This window comes from Nothobranchius furzeri, chromosome 2 (assembly GCF_043380555.1).
Source record: "Nothobranchius furzeri strain GRZ-AD chromosome 2, NfurGRZ-RIMD1, whole genome shotgun sequence".
NCBI lineage: Eukaryota > Metazoa > Chordata > Actinopteri > Cyprinodontiformes > Nothobranchiidae > Nothobranchius > Nothobranchius furzeri.
This window is the reverse complement of record NC_091742.1, coordinates 97,486,463-97,505,663: the sequence shown is the minus strand read 5'-3', so window position 1 is coordinate 97,505,663 and position 19,201 is coordinate 97,486,463. Positions and strand designations below refer to the sequence as shown.

Sequence of the window (19,201 nt, the reverse complement as noted above, 5' to 3'; positions counted from 1 at the left end):
GCGGCCGAGTGTGAAGCGGCTGGGATGAGGATCAGCACCTTCAAATCTGAGACCATGGCTCTCGACCGGAAAAGGGTGGCTTGCCAACTCCGGGTCGGGAGAGAGGTCCTACCTCAAGTGGAGGAGTTTAAGTATCTCAGGGTCTTGTTCACAAGTGAGGGTAGGAGTGATCGGGAGATCGACAGGCGGATTGGTTCGGCGACTGCAGTGCTGCGGACGTTGAGCCGATCTATAGTGGTGAAGAGGGAGCTGAGCCAGAAAGCCAGGCTCTCGATTTACAGGTCGATCTACGTCCCAATCCTCACCTGTGGTCATGAGCTTTGGGTAATGAATGAAAGAACGAGATCGCGGATACAAGTGGCCGAAATGAGTTTCCTCCATAGGGTGGCCGGGCCTTAGAGATAGGGTGAGGAGCTTGGACATTTGGGAGGGACTCTGAGTAGAACCGCTGCTCCTCCGGATCGAAAGGAGTCAGTTGAGTTGGTTTGGGCATCTGGTCAGGATGACTCCTGGACGCCTCCCTGGGGAGGTGTGTTGGGCATGACCTGCCGGCAGGAGGCCCCCGGGTCGACCCAGGACACGTTGGAGATTTTGCATCTCCAATCTGGTCCGGGAACGCCTTGGGGTCCTGGTGGAGGTGGCCGGGGAGAGGACGGTCTGGAGCTCCCTAGTTGGGATGCTGCCTCTGCGACCCAGACCTGGATAAGCGGAGGAAGACAACGATGATTTCAGTCAGCACAGTGAATTAACCTGGTTCAGTTGTTGAGCAGAACAAAAACATGACATGGAGATGACTTGATGATGCCACAATGTCACACCTATGGTATGAACTAAAGTAGAGCATAACTTCTGCTTTAGTTGTGTTGCATTGTAAGTAGAAGAAAGTAGGTGGGATTGTGAAAGACAAAAATCTTTCCACAACTATATTGTCAAAATAACGGTGTAGGTAGGTACAATATCATATCTGTTTCTAAATACATTGGGATATCGGCAAACCGTAGTTATGATAACTTGACTTGTACACTGAAAAAGTCTTGAAATTGTCCAGGAACAGTCCTGGCAAATAATTTCAAGAAAAGAGTGGGAACCCTGTCTTCTGCCAGGCTTTCCCAGCAGACCCTCACTATGCATTTGGGTCTGCCAGGTCTACGCGGCATCTTCCCCTGCAATCTGATCCAACTCACCACCAGGTGGTTATCAGTTGACAGCTCCGCTCCTCTCTTCACTCAGGTGTCAAAAACATATGGCCGCAGGTCAGAGAATACGACTACAATGTTTATCATCGACCTGCGACCTAGGCTGCCCTGGTACCAAGTGTACCGATGGGCATCCTTATGTTCGAACATGGTGTTCGTTATGGCCAAACTGCGGCTTGCGCAGAAGTCCAATAACAAACGACCACTCGAGTTCAGATCAGGTGGGCCGTTCCTCCCAATCACACCCCTCCAGGGTAAGCTGAGCGTTGAAATGGTCCCCCAGCAGGACAATGGAGTCCGCTGATGGAGTACTATCTAGTACTCGTCCCAGGGACTCCAAAAAGGGTGGGTACTCTGATCTGATATTTGGCCCATAAGCACAAACAACAGTCAGGACCCGTTCTCCGACCCAAAGGCGCTGGGAAGCTACCCTCTCTTCCCCCGGGGTAAACCCCAACACACAGGCAGAGAGTCCTGGGTATTACGGTCTCGACTCTAGTTAAGATAACCCAGCCCATTCAACTGGGTAAGCATTGGGAAAAATTAGGGAATGAAACGGGTTGTAAAATAATAATTTATCTTTCTTTGTGTTCAATTATAATTACAAGGATTTACAAACAAAAACAAAAGCCCAGCTGGGACCAGGAATTATTACACACAAAACAAACAAAATATTTGGCAATTCTTTACCCACTAATTATCTTTAACTGGTACCAACAAAACAACTAAGATTCTAAAGCTAATAACCAAAATACCACCAAGTTTAAAACAAATCCTCTCCACAGTTTGGACCAGAAAAGTGCAGAGATTTACTCTCATTTAAGATAGCACTTTCTCAAGATGTTAGCAGACTAAACCATTTAACAGAGAAAAGGGAGCGTGGAGTGGAGTCAACCCATGGGTAGGAGTTGCTCCTCGTGTAATGGTTCCAACGACGTTTTATCCTCCTCATGTGGCAACCACCATCAGTCCCAATCCGCTTCAGCTGCAGCTTCTGCTCCGGAGCTGTCCGTTGATGTCATTTGGGGCAAAGTTCACACAAGGCTGCTGGTCCTGAACTCCGCAGTCCTTGGCAGAGTCAAAGAGTCCTTGTCCCCAGAGGCTCAGAGGATCCATGTTGTGTGACATGAAAAGTAAAACACAACCATAAACTTCACACAAACTACTGGGGAACATAACACTGGGGCTAACAAAAAGCCAATCCCAGCCCTCCGCCTCTCACCCGGAGCAACTCCAGCAAAGGAGAGTGTCCACCCCCTCTCAAGGACTTGGGTTCCAGAGCCAATGCTATGTGTCGAGGTGAGTCCGACTATATCCAGCCATTACCGCTCAACCTCTGTCACAAGCTCCTGCTCCTTCCCCGCCAGCGAGGTGATGTTCCATGTCCCTAAAACCAGTTAACTTGTCCAGGGATTGGACCGCCAAGGTTCCCGCCTCAGTCGGTAAACGTGCCGTTAACGAATCCCCTGCTGTAGGAGTTAACATTAGCACTTTGTCTCCTGGGAGAAATTCGCGTGGTTTAGCGTTCTTGTCAAAAGTAATTTTCATTTTAGTTTGTGCCTCTCTCAAATGTTCACGATTGTGCACAAAGTGCCCCAGACAACATAGCTCCTAGGATCATTAGGGCACTCAAACTCCTCCACCACGATAAGGTGGCGGTTCAAGGAGGAGGTATATATATATATTCTTTTTGTAATTGTTACGTCACTCAACATTTTCCAGTTTTACTTTAACCTGTCCAGAGCTTCCACAGTAGAAGGTTCTGACAGACCAGCATCTCTCTAACTCTTCGTCTGGTGCAACCTGAGTGTAGATATTTAGGTGCACCATTGAGAAATTGAGTCACATTTGTGACCAGAATCATCCCATTCTAGAGCCTTGAACTTCCTGCCTTCATTGGAACATTTTAATTGCCACATTACTCAACATTTTTCTTTTTCTTTTTACCTGTCCAGAACTTCCACAGCATCATATCTGGGAAAAAGAAGAGGTTCTGACTGACCAGCAGCTCTCTGACCAAGTGTCAACCTCCAATATGGACCAGGAGGAACCAGAAGATCTACTGATCACAGAGGACCAGCCAGAACTCTATATCCATCAGCATGAAGGGCAGTTCCTTTTCAAGCAAAAACATGTAACCTTCGTAGGGACTTATCCTTCTAACGAAACAGACTGCCATGATCCAGAACCCAACAGGAAGCAACCCTTGAGTCAGAATTCTACAGAAGCAGAGAACCAAGATCAGGGTGGATGCAAGAAAGAAAACTCAGAATCAAACAGCAATGAAGAACTGACACGTAATAAAAGACGTTTGCAAAGCGAAGATCACAGAGACAATGTAGTTGTTCAGACACTGAAAAAGCACAAGAGGGCTCACATAGGTGAGAGGCCATTTTATTGTAAGCTCTGTGGAAAATCTTTCAGTCACAAGTCTTGTTTATGTCGTCACATGAGAATTCACACAGGTGAGAAGCCATATCCATGTAACGCTTGTGGTAAATGTTTTACTGCCAGTAGTGACTTGACTACACACATGAGAACTCACACAGGTGAGAAGCCATATCCATGTAACACCTGTGGTAAATGTTTTACTGCCAGTAGTGTCTTGACTAAACACATGAGAACTCACACAGGTGAGAAGCCATATCCCTGTAACACTTGTGGTAAATGTTTTACTAACAGTAGTGTCTTGACTAAACACATGAGAACTCACACAGGTGAGAAGCCATATCCATGTAACACTTGTGGTAAATGTTTTACTGTCAGTAGTAACTTGACTACACACATGAGAACTCACACAGGTGAGAAGCCACATCCATGTAAAACTTGTGGTAAATGTTTTACTGCCAGTAATATCTTGACTAAACACATGAGAACTCACACAGGTGAGAAGCCATATCCATGTAAAACTTGTGGTAAATGTTTTACTGCCAGTAGTGTCTTGACTAAACACATGAGAACTCACACAGGTGAGAAGCCATATCCATGTAAAACATGTGGTAAATGTTTTACTGCCAGTAGTAACTTGACTTATCACATGAGAACTCACACAGGTGAGAAGCCATATCCATGTAACACTTGTGGTAAATGTTTTACTAACAGTAGTGTCTTGACTAAACACATGAGAACTCACACAGGTGAGAAGCCATATCCATGTAACACTTGTGGTAAATGTTTTACTGCCAGTAGTACCTTAACTAAACACATGAGAGTTCACACAGGTGAGAAGCCATATCCATGTAACACTTGTGGTAAATCTTTTACTGCCAGTAGTAACTTGACTACACACATTAGAACTCACACAGGTGAGAAGCCATATCCATGTAACACTTGTGGTAAATGTTTTACTGCCAGTGGTGACTTGACTAAACACATGAGAACTCACACAGGTGAGAAGCCATATCCATGTAACACCTGTGGTAAATGTTTTACTGTCAGTAGTGACTTGACTAAACACTTGAGAACTCACACAGGTGAGAAGCCATATCCATGTAAAACTTGTGGTAAATGTTTTACTGCCAGTAATATCTTGACTAAACACATGAGAACTCACACAGGTGAGAAGCCATATCCATGTAAAACTTGTGGTAAATGTTTTACTGCCAGTAGTGGCTTGACTTATCACATGAGAACTCACACAGGTGAGAATAGGGATGGGTACCTTTGACATTTGAATCGATTCGGTACTAATTCCGGTACCTAGGAATCGATACCGGTACTTAACTGTACCAATTTTAGATACTTTTGAGTGTTTAATATTTTAATTCTTTTATAATTAAATATATATATTTTCTCAATATATAACCATATTTGATAAATATCACGATAAATAACATTCAACAGTTTGTATTTTAACATCGACCTTTTAGTTTTATAAGCTGATAATTAAACTGAATTAAACATCTTTACTGTGAACTAAATTTACTGTGTATCTTCATTCCTTTTGCCGTCCTTTTTCATTTGATTTTTCCTACTGGGAAGTTAGAATTTCCAGGAGAAAGCGAGCGCACCATTAGCTGATAACAATGGTGGCAATGGAAGCTAACATATCAAGCTAACGTTATCTTAAACAGTTTTTTTAGCTGCTGGAGCAGATTTAAACAATGATGCCTCACACTTGGATCATTGTTGCTGGTTTCATCTCCACCCAATAACCCGTCACATTTAGTAAAGTGAAGCCAAACATTAGAGCGTGTTCATGTCCTTTTAGTCGGAAAATTGGAGTTCTGAGGAGAAAGCGAACCCACCATTAGTTGAACGGAAGCTAACATATCAAGTTAACGTTATCTTAAACATTTTATTTACCTACAGGAGCAGATTAAGATGAGGATGTCTCACTTAGATCGTTGTCGCTGGTTTCATCATCACCCAGTTACCCATCACATTTAGTGAAGTGGACCCAAGCTTTAGCGTGCATTCTTTCTACCATGCTGTTCTGTTTACAACTGGCTCGCAGCGAGCGACGACATAACGCTCTTGCGCATGCACGGCTGTCTAGGCAAGTTCTCATTATGAAGGACGGGTACCGAAAGGAGGCACCGTTTCAAATGATGTGAATCGGTAGCCTAGTGAACTAGACCAAATTCTTGCTTTGCAAAGAATGGTCTAGGCATGCTCCATTGGAACCTCAGCAGCTCCTACCAGGACTCTGGCTAGCCAATCACAGCTCTCTAGAGGGGTTTCAAACACATGGTAAATGGCCTGTATTTGATATAGCGCCTTCTAGAGTTCTTGAAACCCCCCAAGGCACTTTACAACACAATCAGTCATTCACCCATTCACACACACATTCACACACTGGTGGGGATGAGCTACAATGTAGCCACAGCTGCCCTGGGGCGCACTGACAGAGGCGAGGCTGCCGAGCACTGGCGCCACCGGTCCCTCCGACCACCACCAGCAGGCAACGTGGGTTAAGTGTCTTGCCCAAGGACACAACGACAGCGACAGACTGAGCGGGGCTCGAACCTGCAACCTTCCGATTACGGGGCAAGCACTTAACTCCTGTGCCACCGTCGCCCACTTAAAGAGCTGTGATTGGTCCATAATGGTGGGCCAATCATAGTGCTCTATCTGCTTAGTGAACAAATCACAGAGCTTTATCCGCTTTGTGGGCCAATCAGGGCACTCTATATGCCTGGTGGGTGGGATGATGCAACAGAGTGAAACAAGAGTATGTCACATTCATTGTCCAGTGGAATGCGGAGATCATTTGAAAGACAACGGTAGAACCCGCCCCACAACCGAAAGCCGTCAATGGAGCGTGGCCAGACTAAATAATACATTTATTTAGTCTGGCTTGCCAGGCTAGTGAATCGGTGTTCAGTCGGTACTATGGAATTCAGTCGGTACCTTAAAAAGCACCGAATTCGGTACCCATTGCTAGGTGAGAAGCCATATCCAATTAACACTTGTGGTAAATGTTTTACTGTCCGTAGTAACTTGAGTTATCACATGAGAACTCAAAACAAGTGAAAAGTATTTTCCAAGTTTGGTCTGTATGAAATTTAGCCAGATATTTTCTTTACCTTTTTGTAATTATAATTCACCACTCTGAGTTTTTCATGCAGGCTGAACATGAAAATAGTCTCCTACACCTTTCTCCTGCATTAACTTCTGATAGAAAATAGATGAAACTCATGTATTTGCAAATCCTCACAGATCTATGTCACACTGTGAATTGGCATTTATGGACTCGACGATCTTGATTCACGACAGGGAAGACTTGTTGTTTTAACGTCCGGTAATCAGCAGTGGACGTCTCGGCTAGTTTAAGCTAACTGTCAGCATTAGCAACTACACCTCACAGCAGAAGGTCCTCCAGGCTCGTGTATTTTGAGAGATAAAATATCCATGTTGCAAGTCAGTGGTAGAGTTGCATTGCTGTTATCCAATCTGGGGCGAGATGTCCACATATCACGAAATAAGACTCCAAAACCCGCCGTCTAAGGCCTAGTCCACACGTAGCCGGGTTTTTTTTTAAAAACGAATATCCACCCCTCCAAAAACTTGTATCCACACCACCTCGTTTAAAAAAAAAAACACTGTCCACACGTACCCGGATAAATACGATGTTAAGGACATGCCAGACCTGTAGGCGGCAGTACTTCCCCCGTTCTTAACCTCGTCCTTCGTCTGTGGTCTTCCGCAAGGAGCAGTAATTCCGCTTGCAAAAACAAACAAGCAAAAAGCGCTTGGACAATTGATAAAGTGAGCGCAGCTCGGTGGGCTTCCAAGATGCCGGCTAGTGTAAACACTGGTAGCACACGTGATGTCAGCATTTTTTGTCGCGGAAACTGACGTTGCGGACCTTAAAACTACGATTTTGTCTGTCCACACGCAGACACCCAAAACGGAGAAAACGCAGATCTTCACTTTGGCCGGAGTTTTTAAAAAGATCCGTTTTCATGTGAAAAAAACTCTGTTTTCGTGTGGATGATAGGCCAAAACGTAGAAAAATATCTACGTTTTGGCAGATCCCCGGCTACGTGTGGACAGAGCCTAAAGCTCAGCTGTGATGTGAGAAAATTTTAGGTCTGAGAAATGGTGCAACAGTATAATTGTTCCCCCTGAGAACCATTTACGAGGTATTCAATCCTACCAGAGACCACCGCACTGAAAAAAAATGTCACCCACTCATTGAACACATAAGCTAATTCCAACGCTCTGTTAAAGGCACTCTGATATTTTTTTCTTTTATTGAATAAAATTCTATGTAGTCTGTTAACAAATTAATCTTTTTTCATTGATATTTTTAGTCGTTTATTCTAATTTAGCTGGAAATTTTACATGTTAATATACATAAACTGTGGTTGGCCAATATTTTAATTGTTAAGCATTTTTCATTAGTCTTTATTTTCAAGGTTTGTTTTTGTTCTGTTTAGTTTTAGTTTCATCTACTTTTTAGTTTCAGTTTAGTTTTTATTAGTTTTAATCAATTTTTTATAGGTTTTTGTAATATTAAGTTACATATCAGTGACAAGACTGATAGTCTGATACTGACTGTTGGATAAAAACAGTATTAGATGCATGTAAAATGATTTTGTCTGGGTACCATCTGGTGTTTTTTAATTGAAACGAAGGTTTATTCCATGTTCATATTTTGTTATTATTCTGTGCCTCCGGCAGGGAGGTTCGACCTTGTAAGTCTGCAGTTCTGTTATCACGAAAGCTCCCTAGTGAAGTCCAGACGGAGCTTTTCTCTGTTATACCAAGAACCAGGGAAAGTTTCCTTTCTGTGAGGGGGTGGATTTGTGTGTGTGTGGGGATGTGCATGTATCGGGGACTTTGAGAGTGTTACGTGTGACAGGTTCGGCTGCCGGTTCGCTGTGTGTGTGTTCCTTTGAGAGTGGTTTTGCTGTGTGACCGGTTCGGCTGCTGTTTCGCTGTGTGTGTGTGAGAAAGAAAGAGGGAAGCGTTAATTCGTTTCGGTGGCTGCCAAATGTTATCTGAAAGAATTATTTTACTATACGCCCTCATAAGCAGTCTGATTGTCTTTCTAATAATTTTCATACTAGAACTAATCGGAGTTCTTCCAGCGTGTTTTACTAAACCAGTAAACAAAACATCTTAGATACGATGGGGAATACTAAATCAAAAGACAGAGGAAGGGAGAAACAGCGAGATGAGGCAGATAAGACGGGTGGGCAGTCAGAACAGAAAAGACAGAGAGAAGGGGAAACAAAAAGATAACGAAGGCGAAGCAGGGAAGGATGTATCCGTCTTCAGAAAACTATGCGATGATTTATCCCTTGGGCCAACTCCCCCGTCGTATCGGGGAGCTGGTGAAGTGGCAGGTTCAGCTGCAGCTGCTCCTTCCGCTCCGCCGGCTGAAAGGATGCACCCGTTCAAACCTGGAGAACAGTCAGAGAAGTGGGTCTCAGATGGATGATGGATGTGATTCACTTGGTAAACCTGTTCTTTTTAAAGCTGCCGCTCTGGTGGCACATGGCCCAGGTCATGTGTCATCAGGGGGAATGAATCATTTAATTTAACTTGTCAAACGTTTTGGTTCCGATGGTCTTAGTTTAACAATATCAGTCCCTTTCTGGAATGTAAACCAAATGTTTACATTGGCAGTCTAAACACCCAAGCCAAATATTACGAACTCTTTTAGCGGTTTTCTTTTACTGTTTTGACTAATTAGGTTAATTTTGAAAGAAGTGGTTTAATTTTGATCTTTGTCAATTTCTTTGGAGTAATGAGCTGATTTTGTGAGGCTTATTTTTAAATTTTACGGTGAGTTCTTCTCACCACATTCTATTTTATCATTTTCTTTGGTCTTGGTGCTGGAATTCTACACAACGCAGTACAACCATTGTTGCAAGCCCGAGCAACCAGTCAAGGCTTAGAAACAGTGGTCAGAGACAAGGGTCACACAAGGGTCAAGAGGACAAGAGTTCAGGACTTGCTGGTGAGGACAGAAATAGGCAAAGGGTCAAAAGACAAGCTGTCTTCTCTAGATCCACCCATGGACACACCACTGGGCCCGCCCCTAACTCCACCTCTGGCGGGAAAAGAAGGAATGGCATGGAGTGAGGAGAGGTCCAGCTGGACCCAGGAGCTCTCAGGAATGCTGGAAGAAGATCTACAATTTGCTACCAATATGAAGATTTATGACCTGTGCTCTCATTCCAGGAGTGCAGAATGTAACTTTTGTGCCCTCATGTGAATACTGCATGTAGTGAAATGATACTAAATGTCTTATGTAGAGCTAAAAAAGTGTATCTGGTAGATGACCCCTTGACCTAAACTGTCAGGAGAGAATGACTTGTGACTCTTGCATTGTTTAGAGCAGTCTCAGAAATGATATAAAAGGATGCAGCTCAGATCGAGCAGGGTTCTTCTTCAGGGAGTGCTTCAGGCTTCGTTCTTGGGGAGATTCTGAGAAGACAAGAGCTGGTGTAAACTGACTCTTATTTAATCATTTTGAACTAATTCCTCCGTGGGGGATAGTAGTTGTTTTTTACTTTACTCATTTTTGTATTTTGATTTTGTAATAAACCTTTTTTGAAAAAGAAACATAATCCTGATTCTTTCAGGTTTTCTCCAAAGCTTCACGTTTGGGGCCCTGGCCATAAATTGCACAGAGGTAAGCATGTCGAAGGTCGGTCTCTGAATTATCAGGACTTACTTTACAGTTTATAACAGAATAATATAAAGAAACCTTAAGATAAGGGAAGTTTTAACTTCTCCCTCCTTGCGGGTAACGAGTTGTCTTAAGGGCGATAAAAGCAAAATATTCGAGGTTATTTTGGCTCTGATTGCAGGTTGAAAAAGTCTCTAATCAGCTGGAAGGTTGGATTAATAAATAAATTGATAAACTTATGATAGCCTGATCAACTAGCATAAATCATTTTATAGTTACCAACCTCCCACATAAGCTGTTAGAGGCGCAATTAATTCCGGGTAGCCCAAACAATTGCTGAGAGGCTTGGCTTGCCTCCAGACTTCTCTCTAGTATCTTAACCAAAAGGTAACGAGTTTAAAAGAAGTGTAGCACTCTGGGGCTGGCTATTCGTGCAAGTCATTTCACCTTTAAAATAAAAGGCAAGATTCTAATTAGGTAGTCCAAACCCGGGTCTAGTACGATTATACTCGTCGATACACCCCCGAACCCTGATGGATGCACCGTCTCATAAGTTCTAACGGAACTGGGTTTTAAAGGAACCGGTAAATGGGACGGGCACGCGACACCATTAGTGAAGTTTTGTTTAGTACTGCTACAGTAAGGGTGAACTGCCATTTTTTTTAACCTTTTGCTTGTTTTGAATAGGTCAGTCAGCTAGGGTTAGATACATGCATTCAGGTTTTTATTATATCATGTTTTAGGGGTTGTGAGAGCTAGATTTTTGTTTGTTATTTTGGCCTTCGTTCACCCTGAAGCAAACGCAGTGGATCCAGCCTGTTAGAAAATAGATTTCCTACCCTATTCAGGGTTCATGGTTAAAACTCTGTTCTCTTCTGTTGCTGAGACAGTTTTTTCTTATCTAATGGTTTTTTATTATGACTAGTCCATGTTGTTTGAGTTTATTCAGTCCTGGTTTGATATATGTTAACCTTTTCTTTTCTGTGACTGTTGTTTACATGTTTTGTTTTGACCCTAAGTCACCTTATCTTTAAACAATAAAGGACATCCTTACTAGTGATTTTGTTTTTCTTGGTTTACCTGCCATAAGCAGACTTCTTACCCAGTTGGGATTGATGGACATAATGATTTGAATTGCTGCTTTAAAAAGGTGTTCGGACCTTTTCATAACTTTAGAAATTTCTTATCAAATGAGTCTTGTTAAATGAGTCATTGATGGGTTATTTTTAGGACTGGGACTTGATTAAAAAATTTAATCTAATTAATTACAGGCTTTGTAATTAATTTATCTCAATAGCATTTTAATCGTTCAGGAAAATGTGCTCTCAAAGTAAAATTTTAATTAAAATTATGAGAGAGAATCAAACATTAGACATGGTTATTACTGTAAACTAAAGCTTTTAATAAAAAATGCATTTCAGTTATTCAAATGTCACTGTGTGCTATGAAACAAAACCCTAAGAAGGGGATGCTGCAGACCCGCAAATTCGCGCCTGCAGCAGCGAATCTGGTGTGACCTCCAGCCTGATCACAACTTCCTCGTTCCTCGCTGCCCCTGATGCACTTGAGCATCCACCCCTTAGCTGATGACAGCTTCAACACACCTCGCTGCCAGTGGCGTGTCCAGATCTTTTAAAATGGGGTGGCCCAGGTGAGGCACAACTTTGTGCTTGGGTGGCACCAATGGTTATGCTTTTTTTGTTTTATCCCCAAGCCTTTTGTGGACAATGAAAAGCCTATTTAAAGGTAATTTAGTGTGGTGGCACCTGGGGTGGCCAATCAGATTCCAAGGGTGGCATGTGCTACCCCAGGCCACTCCCTGGACACGCCCCTGCTCGCTGCTTAATGATAGTAATGCATGCGATGATGTTTAGACAGCGACTCGTCTCAAAAACATATAATTCCCCGACAGAATTGTTTAGAAAATCATCAGAAAAGTTTCAGAGTGTTTCTGTTTTAACTGAAACTTCTGTTTTCAACTTTAAGACATGTTGTTTGTGATTGTTTACAGAGTAGTGAGAACACGGAGCGTTCTCCCAGCGGCAGCCAGGTGCCTCTCGTTTGTCTGACTACTTTCATAAACTACTGTTAGGGCACAGAATTATTCTGTCTGGAGCTTTCAGCGCTGCACAGATGTTACGTAAATGTTAAAAATATAGCTTACCGCAACTTTTGTAAAGTTCCCGTTGCCACCGGGCAGCCGCAGCAGAGACGATCTCTGAAAAATGTCCGCGACACGGACTCCGTTGTTGTCTGGAAGTTTTTTTTTCCAAGTTAAGAAAAGAGGTGGACGTGTTTCCTAAATCCTGCATCAGTCCAAGCAAGGCAACTTCTTTCTGTTTTATTCGGTTTTAGTAGCCATTAGCACTGTGCATTGTGGTGTGCGTCAGTGATATTCAGTCTACGAGGAAATCGTGCAATGACAAAGGTTCCGCCGTGCTTGAAATGCAAGCTGCGATTAAATGCGTTAATTTTTTTAACGCGTTATTTTTTTTCTAAATTAATCGTGATTAACGCGTTAAAGTCCCGGCCCTAGTTATTTTAATTACTGGTGTAGGTTAGTTTAATATATCACGGAACATGAGTTTATGAATATGCTTTGATGTGGTTTATTGATAAACTGAGTCACAATTCTAACTCACTAATTGACTTTTGAGTTACTGGCATCTTACTCAGGTCTTTTGATATGACATTGTGTTTATTGTTATTATTTTATCTTTTGTTGTTCAAACAGTTACGTTCAGGGGGAACGCAATGCTAGGTTTTTTCCTGTATATCATGGTCCTTTTTAACACATAAAAGAATGTCTCAGGGCATTTTCTGTCCATCTCAGTATTTTGTAACTCTGTAACTGGAGGGGGCCCAGCCTTCTTCGTCCTGTTTGTATGCTGACCTCACGTGTGTGTGTGTGGTCTTGATTTTAGCTTAGGATGATACCATGTGGACTGAGGTGGTCAGTTTCTGGTGAATTTCAGCCCCACTGGGGGTCCCGATTGGACTGATTAGAAAGAATATTGGATGGTAGTTGCTGAAGACAAGTCACATTCCACAGTGATCTCGCAGACTCTTTTGTGCTTTCTCGCTACCGGCCGTGAAACCAAGGAGATTGGGGTCCTGATGCAAGTGCTGCTACCAGATGGGGCATCAACGTCACTCATCTCATCCCTCCCACTGCTGCGGAACTGCTGAGCGGGGCCGCCACGACTGCACCATCCTCATGCGAGCTCACAGAGGATGGCAGATAAGTAAACGATCTGCCTTAAGCTTGCAGGGTCCACCATACCGCTGCTGATGTTGGTGGTCGCACTCTACCCTGGAACCGCCCCTCAGCATCTGACAGAACGAGTGGAAACAGCAGCAGTTGGGGTAGCAACGGAATCGACAACTGGTGGATGAGGCTCCTCCTGAGCCCTTCCACATGACACTGTGACCTGCCTCCAACGATGTCAAGTTCCAGCGCCCCAAATCTCCTGTCTGGTTTCATGGCTCCCTGACCAAAAAGACATCCCCTCACCGTCCCTGCCGTCAAAGGATCCCACGTTGCTATAACAACATCAAAGTTGCTGACACACGCCTTTTGCTCAGGATGGCTCTCTCTCCTGCCACACAGCTGGTGTGGCCTAAAGTGCAGCTTGGCTCCCTGCCACCCGCCTCACATCGCATGAGGACGGCGTCCCTACGAGGACATTCGAGCTGAAGTAAGAGAGTCTGGGTCTGTTATGACCTTTTGCCCCTTCTCCACCAACAAAAACCAAGCCCCTCACATCAACAGCCCCACCACCAGGATTCATCTGCATCATCATCGACGAAAGTGCAACACCATCCCAACGTGGTCTTCATTGCTCTGCCCCCACTGCAGTCCCACATAATCCCGACTGATAAGCCCTGTGAACCTCGGCTCTGCCCCAATTAGAGCTGCTAAGCCCCCGACACCTCCCGTGCTTCATAGAGTGGCTGTCAAAAAGAAATTGGTATCGTTTTTTTGACAATGTTTGTTACTGTTATCTTTATCATGGTCATGATTTACTTAGTTTTAAGCTGTGTTTAAGCCATGTTTGGGGTAAGAGAATGGTTGACAAGCTCATGACAGATGCTTTAGTTCATATTTTTCCTAATAAAGCTGGTTTCATTATGATGTCTACAATGTGAACTGCAGTTTCTGTAACCATTGTTGATTGATGTCCTGGTGATCAGCACAGTTGATTTTATGTTCTTTTATATGTTTACTTAATCAGTATAATCGTTGTCTTTTGATTTTTGGTATAATCCTTGAGTTTGATATAATCACTGCTATAATCATTCATTTTATTACAGGTTGCCAACTATTGGAGCTGCTTTAATTTTGTTACAGGTTGTTGCTTATTTTTTACAGCCTTTTATAAAGGTCACTACTTCTTTTGTGGTCTTCTGTGTGTTAGAGGTTGATTCTTTGCAGCTGCGACCATTACCCGTAATCATAGAATAGTTGTTGTTGTTTTTATTACACCAATTAGTTAGGATGACCATCGTTTGAACAGGGGGGAATGTTGGATAAAAACAGTATTAGATGCATGGAAAACGATTTTGTCTGGGTACCATCTGGTGTTTTTTAATTCAAACGAAGGTTCATTCCATGTTCGTATTTTGTTATTATTCTGTGACTCTGGTTTATTGGTCAAGCTTTCGGTCAGAGACCTTCATCAGGAATTCCTGATGAAGGTCTCTGGTGTATCAGGTGTAACAGCTGCAGCTTAGACATCTCATGGGGCCTGAGTGAGGTGGAGGAATCAGAAACTACAGAAACAGCTGGAGTTAGTGGACGTAAATTAGCAGGGTTAGATTCACGGTGTTTATAAAAACCACTTATGGAGGCACCTTGTAAGTCTGCGGTTCTGTTATCACGAAAGCTCCCTAGTGAAGTGCAGACGGAGCTTTTCTCTGTTATACCAAGAACCAGGGAAAGTTTCCTTTCCTGGGGGTGGGTGTGTTTATCTTTAATATGTGTGTGCTTATGTACTTTTGAATAAAACCTTTTCGCGAGCATCTGCTCGCCGAGAGACCGAACAGAAAGCCACTGGTGTGTATCTTCTTTCTCTCTGATTTTGCAATGTCTGGTTGTTGATTATTGGTAAATGGTACTGATAACCTAACACCTTTAATCTCTAACCCCCTTGTGTGTGTTGGACTTTCTTTGGTAATCCTGGATTGACTAAATAAAATTACCCAACACTGATAATAGAAATTGCTGTGTGTAACAAAACTGTTTTCAAAACCATATTCTTTTTGAACAGGTGAGCTACCATACGTTCCAGGCAGAATAACAAAAAATGAACTGAACAGGATACAAACCAGCTGCAGAATGCATTTTCAAAACAGCAAGTGTATGTAGGTCAACAGAACTTGCAATCTCTGAAGTAAATTAGATTAAATATGAATATTAGGAGACAATACATTAAATGCTGGTTCTACAGTTCTGACAAGACAATGGAACTGACTGACATCACTAAAACCACACTAGTGCAGGACACTCCTGCACTATGAGATGGACACGTTAACAGCTTGTGTGAATCTCAGACTAGCTGTTAACTCGTTCATATTTTCCTACAAACTGAGGTCATCCAAATAGCATGACATGAATTGTTCTAAACGTTTGAACAGAAATCCAGTTCAAAAGATCTCAACTGTTTGTGTGTTTCATGCTGTGCTGATACATGTGTGAACAGAGCCAACCTGACCTGCCCCTGAAACGGACTGTCAATACTGCAACATAACAGTCAAGCCATCTTGGGTACAATGTTTTAGATACTTTTTGCACATATTCTGATAGTCAATCACAGTTGTTGGAAGCTGGTTTGATATATTTTTGTAGTTTAGATTTCCCTTAATAAATAATTGGGTTTTTAAGAGCTTTTTGTTGATTTTAAGGAAAACCTGTTGTTCCAGAGATGTGGTTGTTTTTTCTCTGTCCAGATGACAGCACTCCACACACAGAAAAAATGCATTCCACAAATGCTTGAGAAGCAAAATCATTATCTACAGGCAGAGCCGGATTAACTTAAAGGCAAAGTAGGCACGTGCCTAGGGCCTGATTGGCTGGATGGAGCCCAGACAGCGGGACAAAATTAAAAAAATAAATAAATAAAAAATAAAATGTACAAATGTCCTATGATAGAATTTGTAGAGAAGATTCGTCCTCTCTACAATCTATTTCAATATTTATTAACTAAAAATAGTGACAATGTTTATCTTAACCATAGACTGTTACATTAGCTACGTAAATATCTTTGTGTGTTATTTTCATGTGTGTTGAGGAAAACATTTTTAATTTTAACAAAATCCAGATTAGAATCACAGTATGGATAAGCTGAAAATCTAATTTGATCATAAAATCTCTCTTAAATTTTATTTATTCTGGAACTACAGTTATCACGTTGTAACAACGTAGCAGCAACGTTGTTATTCAAAGTGCCGAATAAGTGACAGAGAGGACATTTAACAGAGGTTATAAAGCGACTTTTGGAGGACGTTGTAGTGTGACGTTTCAGCAGTGTACCAACAACGTCCCCTGTGGAACGTAGTAACCTAAACGTAGCAGCTACGTTGTCACTACGTCACAAACGAAACGTCTCAAAATGCGACGTTGTGGCGACTTTCTGTGTTAGTAGGGAGCACTCCACACACAGAAAAAATGCATTCCACAAATGCTTGAGAAGCAGAATCATTTTCTACAGGGGAAGGTTTTGAATAGAAAGCCTGTGTTGACTTTCACAAATCCAGCGGTGTCTCATTAGACACGCCCTGTTTGACTTCAGTGAGATAATTCTCAATATCAGTTCAAGCAACAGGTGATTCAACAAAAAGAGACAAAGTATTACTACAATGTATATTTTAACATGCAACAAAAGACAAAATAAAAGGAAACTTGAGATTATATTTGGTATTTGAGAGTTGCTCTAAACATGAATGCAGTATGATTTTAATGATCACATAATGAGTAGAAGGAGTCACGACTCATCTGGGAAAGGTGCTTCAGGAATTCCTGATGAAGGTCTCTGGTGTAACAGCAATATTAAACTCGTTCCTACGCCCTTGTTACATCCTCTGTAGTCTCTATTCCCATCTAACACTTTATAAATAAACTGAACTGAACTAAGAACATCAGGAGGGATGAAATAATTTGTTCCTCCAGAGAACTGATTGTTGAATTCCAGTAACAGATGGATCAGTTTTCTCTTTGTCCCTAAAAACCTGCAGCTGTGTGATTCCAACTAAATCTGCTCTGTTGATCGTTTCCCTCAGGTCTTCAACAGTTTCTCTTTCCACTGTTATTAGTCTCATTCTGTCACCTTTTGACCTGAACCTGTGATCCACACCTTCATCTCTTCCTTGTTGTTGCTGGTCCAACTCCAGTCCAGTAGGTGGCGCTAACGCGCCTTCACGCTGCCACATGACCGGAAGCTGTTATCAGAGCTAGCTTGCTGTTAGCTACCAGCGCTAGCTTGCTGTGCTGGTGTGTGAGGGGAACCTCTGAGGCTCTGCAGCAACAATGTCTTCAGCTCAGTCTCTGAGAGAGGTGATCAGAGAGCGGCTAACTGCTGCTGCTGCAGAAATCTTCTCCGAGTTTGAAAAAACCATCGTCCGCTACGAGGAAGAGATCGATCGTCAGCGCAGACTGCTGGAGATCAGCTGGAAACCACAGATCAACTTACACAGAATAGGTATGAAACAGCAGCGGGACTCATGTGGTTTTACTGAGGACACAATCTCAGGACAGTCTGCTTGGATCCATTTGCTGTTCTGAAGCTTTTTGACCCAACTGAGCTGAAATCAGTCTGCGGTAAACTTTGTTCCACTTTAGAGAAACAAATCAATAACATTTCAGGGATTTTAGGAAGTTTTCATTTTCAGGAACTCCACTAAATCAGTTTAAAAGAGACAAACTTTAAAGACTTGGTGAACGCTTCCAGCTGATGTTCTACAATCAGAGACTTGTTAAACGAGTCAGTCTGATAGATACTGAGTCCAGTCACACACACACACACACACACACACACACACACACACACACACACACACACACACACACACACACACACACACACACACACACACACACACACACACTCACACACACACACACGCACAGGTTAAGAGTTCATTGTTTTCTAAAACATCTTCAGATGCATCAGATGGTTCAAGTGAAGTGTGCTTTCTTATTGTCACATGACTCAGCTTTTTGTTTGGTCTGTTTGTCTGTCCAGAACTCCCACTGCATTATGTCAGGACAGATGAGGAGGTTCTGACTGACCAGCAGCTCTGGAACCAGGAGAGGACCTCCAGTTTGGAGCAGGAACAAGCAGAACCTTTACAGGAGGGACCAGAACCTCCACAGATGAAAGTGGAGCAGGATGAGCCAGAACCTTTGCAGATTGTAAAACAAGAGGAGCTCTGCATCAGTCAGGATGAAGAGCAGTGTGTACTGAAGCAGGAGACGGTGACCTCCCTTGTGACTCCTGCTGGTGAGGAAAGAGACCACGATGAAGCAGAACCAGACAGACACCAACTCCTTTTGTCACTGCTTCCTGAGGCTGAGATCAGAGCTGCTGCTGCTCCGGGATCAACAGGTGAGGGGGGTGCTATGCTCATTTTCCTTACTGTGATGTCACAATAAGGGACTTCTTGAAACTGCTCATTTTAGGCAAATCAGCTTTATTTTAGGGCTGTCTTTTATGTGACGACTTTAGTCAAATAAAAGGCAAATCTGCAGCGAGGCTCCTAACTGGAGCAAACGGAAGAGCTCACATCACTCCTATTCTAACGTCTCTGCACTGGTTACCCGTTAACTTTAGAGTTAATTTTAGAATCCTGACTATATTTTAAGTTTGGATCTAACGCTGGTGCCGCGGTAAAAAAACAAAACTGCATTCCACTATAATTG

General features: G+C 42.7%; 1 protein-coding gene and 1 pseudogene across 1 annotated transcript; both read left to right on the top strand.

The window, feature by feature from the left end:
- LOC129162424 (uncharacterized) overlaps positions 1-19,201 on the top strand; it is a 297,886-nt pseudogene that overhangs the window by 245,201 nt on the left and 33,484 nt on the right.
- LOC139066229 (zinc finger protein 345-like) lies at positions 1,579-11,634 on the top strand. The gene has a single exon (XM_070548561.1). It carries the CDS (start codon positions 3,232-3,234, stop codon positions 4,861-4,863), a length of 1,632 nt encoding a protein of 543 aa, XP_070404662.1. The 5' UTR covers positions 1,579-3,231; the 3' UTR covers positions 4,864-11,634.

Excerpts from the sequence above, each read along its gene's own strand:
- LOC139066229 (XM_070548561.1), top strand. The coding sequence starts at position 3,232 with ATGGACCAGGAGGAACCAGAAGATCTACTGATCACAGAGGACCAGCCA.